This window comes from Microtus ochrogaster, chromosome 16 (assembly GCF_000317375.1).
Source record: "Microtus ochrogaster isolate Prairie Vole_2 chromosome 16, MicOch1.0, whole genome shotgun sequence".
NCBI lineage: Eukaryota > Metazoa > Chordata > Mammalia > Rodentia > Cricetidae > Microtus > Microtus ochrogaster.
This window is the reverse complement of record NC_022018.1, coordinates 42,615,111-42,619,368: the sequence shown is the minus strand read 5'-3', so window position 1 is coordinate 42,619,368 and position 4,258 is coordinate 42,615,111. Positions and strand designations below refer to the sequence as shown.

The window sequence follows — 4,258 nt, the reverse complement described above, 5'->3', positions numbered from 1 at the left end:
CTGAAGGAGAGAACAGTCGGGGAAACAGAGGAAGGAGGTGCTGAAGGAGAGAACAGTCGGGAAACAGAGGAAGGAGGTGCTGAAGGAGAGAACAGGGGTGGGAATTATGAAAACAAGGAACCAGATCTGTTAGAATAAGAACACTGGTTCTCTGCCACCCTGGCCAACCCCATCATCAACCTGTATTGACTGGCATAAGAGAAAGTTTCCTTAGAGTGCTTGCTGGTGGTGGCTCAACCTTGAACTTGATTCCAATACTGTGAGAATTACTGTCCAAACAGAACCCCCTCCCCCACCCCGTAGTCCAAGCAGCCAGGTTGGCAGCGCTGAGTCTCCACTCCCCTTGAGATTGTTCCATGAACCCCCCAGAAGGGTTTCAGCAGTACTTGGATGCTGGCAGTCTGGCCTCCAGACTTCCTGCTCCACTTGCTCGCTACTCTCGGTTCGTTTTTCTTCTACACTTGTAAAGAACTCAGATACTTAACCCTGGGCCATCCCTGTAACAACTGACTTGAAAAGGATGGATGACGTCTCCCACAGCCCTTGCAATCCTTTTAGCAAGTACAGCTAACCCATTCTGGGGCCTGAGTACAGGCCTGGGTCTCCCCCGTACTGAAAGCCCACAGAGACCCAAGAACCGCTGTACCCACTCTGGGAGGGTCAACTTCCCAAGTCTACCTCACTTGGGGACATGACTCCTACATTCCTGGTTTATACTAAGTTTATGAAAGAAAAAAAAAAAGTCTAGCGAGACTCGGAAGCACTGACTCGGCAGTCAGTGCTTCCCCCCCTTTTCTGTTTACAGATGAGAGAAAACTTCGGGGGGGGGGGGGACGTGACTCTGTCCGAGTTTGCCGCAGAACATTTGTGGCAGAGCCCAATTTAGCCGCCCTCGACTTTCCATTCTGTTGCCTGGCAACGGAGTTCGGTGGAGCTCAGCGGCCAACCCTGGCCCCTACTCTGCACCCCAGCAGCTTGGGCAGCATTGATGAAAGGGTCAGCCTTTTGGGACAATGGCCAAGGGCATGAGAGCGCAGGCACTGGGTGGATTACCCCAGTTGAGCTGGAATCTCGCCCCACACTGACGCAAGCCCCGCCTGGCTGGGATTGGGACACCTTCCACCGTGTTGTGGGACCTTCCTCAGCCTCCAAAGCCTTCCTTCCTCAACACCTGTGAGTTTCTCATTAAGCACTTGCATCAGGTTCTCAAAGTTCTCAACCGCTGTCGGATGCCCTGATAGTCAAAGTGGGTAAACTGGCACCCCAAGTGTCTAGGGGGCAGAGGAGGACAGTTCAGAGGTGGGGGCAAAAAAGCAGAGAGCCTTATCTTACTAAGATGGCCACACTCGGACTAGAACTGAGTAGGAGTGGCCCGAGCTTGGTAAGAGTAAGAATAGAGAGAAAGTGTCCCGAGCTCCCCCAAGAAGACACCCTCCGCAGGCACAGCGGGACGCCCCAGGCCCTCCGGCTGCAGCAGAGCGCACGCCTTCCCTCCGCTGCGCAGGTGGCAGGAGCGCCAGCTGTTCCGCATCCCAGCCACGCGCACTCCTCCACCGCTTCCCACTTCTTGACCCCGGGAGACAAGAAAGGAGAGTTCTGCTCTCTGCGTGACATTACCCCAAATCCTTACCCAGGTTCACAAAGCTCATGACCATGTCCGCGTCGTTGAGGAAAGCGCTGTCCTGCGCGCTGGTCAGTGGGGACGCACCGCCGCCGAGTCCCGGTCCCAAGAGGCTCTTGCGGTTCAGGGAGTGTGCAGCGCCAGGGGACGGCTGTCTGCGCTGGAACGAGCTGGCACCTCTGTGGGGTTCAGGTTCCTGTCTGTCTCCCTCCGACACCCCATCCTCTTCGTCATCGGCGGACAGAGCGTTATAGAGATCCAGCATGAAGAGCGGAGCGGACTTCAGCCGCCCTGGAGGGGGCTCCTCGCGGACCGGTTGCTGCTGCTGCGGGAGCACGGGGGACTGAGGCTGCTGCAGACCGTGCAGGGGGCGCGGCCTGTGCGGGAGCCCCAACACCGACAGGATCTCCTTTTGCATCTCCCGCTTCTCGTGGGTCTTGAGCCGCCGATAGAGGAAGCCCGAAGAAGAGGATTGCGGCGGCGGCTGCTCTGCACGCACCGGGCTCCCGCTGGCTCCCAGCAGCTGTCCCCCGGCGGCGGCTGCGGCTACCGGCAGAGGTTGCCGCAGTGGCGGGGGTCCACAGCTGCACAGTAGCCCCCACCACCAGCACAGCCACTGCGCCCTTCGCCCCAGCCCGGGCATTGCCGCCCGGCCCGGCTGCCCGGGCAAGCCACTCGAGGCGTCGAGCGGCGGAGCGAGGCCGGAGCACGGCTGCTGTGGCCCTTGGCGTGGGCAGCCCCCGCCACCTCTCGGCGGGCTCTCTTCCCGTTCCTGGCACTCAGTCCTTATCTCTCATGGTCATCCGCGGCGCCCCCAGAAGCCCAGGCGGAAGAGAGACGAAGGGGCAATGGCCAGGATCTCCACCCTCCCACGGGTCTCTGGAGGCGCACGGGTTGAGCCAGGTGTGTCCTAGGCAGGACTGCGCTGCAGCCGGCACCCCTGGACGGGTCACAGCGCGGTCACTCGCAGTCTGCACACGTGCGCTGCCCTGTGCCCTTGCAGGAGGCTGGCCGAGGGGGACCGGAGGCAACAGCTCAGGAACTGGGGGCGATGCCGGGCACCATCCCTGCGCACGTCCCTCCTGGCTTGTAGGACGATCGTGAAGTTTACCCCGCCGCGGGTCCCGGGCTGTGGCGACCCCGCGTCCTGAAAAGCCAGTCTTCTCCGTGCAGCTTTTAACTTCCCTCTGGCCCAAAACTCAGCGCCCCTCCGCCCTCGGGCACCGTCGCTCCCCCTCGGAATCTCCACACGCCTCCCCAAGTAGAGGCGGCCAGAATCTCGCTTTCCTCTCCGCGATCCCTCGGATACCCGGAGGAACTCACTCTCGGAGGTGAAGGGAGAGAAGAGGACCAGGGCGCGGACCAGAGGCTGCGGCGTCGGCTGGGGAATTCGCAGTCTCCCGCCTCTAAGCGCTGCGCTCCCGGCAGCCGCCAACGTGGGCTTTCTGCTGCGCGTCTCGCTCAGGTACCGCACTCAAGCCCCGGAACGCCCCGCCCTTCTCGGTAACGAACAGGCTACCATCCAATGGAGAGACGATTCTTGCGTACATTTACATAGTCCCACCCCCTTCTTTCACCCTCCCTTCTCTCGAGGCCTCGCCTCCGCTGCGCGTAGGTTTCTAGCACGGAGAATTCTTGGAGGCACTGGGAGTTGCTTGGGCGGGTAAGAAAGGTAAAGAGGTCATTACTAGGAAGAAATGTCTGATCACGACCCCGATCTAAATCTTTCTCTGCTACTACCTCGTCAAAAGTCAAGTTGTGTTAAATATAAGTAAACACGGTTATTTAATCCATGCAGTTACCGAGGGAGAAAATAATGTAAGTTTTCTCCTTCCCTCCATGGTTTCTCTTATTGATGGAATGTAGGCGTTTAGCGGACACGTGGCTCTCAAAGGCAGCTGCTGTAAGTTAAGACACACCCTGCGAGGAAGCTGCTCACACTCTCGCTGCGGAGGGGGCCTAGGACAAGCCAGATTAGCGTCCTGAAGGTTTCCAATCAGATATTTCAATGTGTCTCTTCATGTGGGCTCCGTTCGCCTTCTTAAACCAAAATCGACATGAAAAGGGGCCCAATCTGCTAGTGTTACTAAGAAAGCCTTCCCTATGTCCTTGCTAGTCTCTCAATGCAACTTGTCGGTTAGCATTAAATTTTAACATACTGAGATAAAATATAAGTTACACATTCCGGGTAAAACGTAAAGAGGGTGGTAAAGATAGTCTCAATGAGAGCAGAAGCCTGGAAAGCAGAGAAAATGGCCAGGATAATAAACAGGGCCCCGGGACCAGGTTGCTTCAATCCTTGAACAAATTGGGACCACTTCCAATACCACCTTCTACCAATAAAGACGAATATTCATTTCCTTCAACACTACTCAGATGCCTGCTCATCTGTGGATGTTTATAATCAAACCCACCTTAAAACATTATATTCTTTCACCTGGGGAGAATGTAAGAGTAAACTTCACCAACTTCCAGTTTTAGTTTTCATGGTCTGAAACATCGGAGATCATCAGTGCTTGGTTTAGGATGCCAGGACCCTGAGAAGTAAAAATCCTGCACCATTTCTTCTATCTAGGACATCATACAAGTATAAAATCACTGTGGTGTTGCCCAAGAGGGCAGGAGCTCCACTCAGAA

At 56.6% G+C, this 4,258-nt stretch overlaps 1 protein-coding gene across 1 annotated transcript in view; it reads right to left on the bottom strand.

The window, feature by feature from the left end:
• The window catches only part of Bmp6 (bone morphogenetic protein 6), a 144,366-nt gene extending 141,277 nt beyond the window's left edge, over positions 1–3,089 (bottom strand). Inside the window, exon 1 of the mRNA XM_005355058.3 lies at positions 1,631–3,089. Within this exon, the coding sequence (XP_005355115.1) occupies positions 1,631–2,264 (634 nt within the window). The 5' untranslated portion in view covers positions 2,265–3,089. The remainder of the gene's footprint in view (positions 1–1,630) is intronic.
• Positions 3,090–4,258: the final 1,169 nt, after the last annotated feature.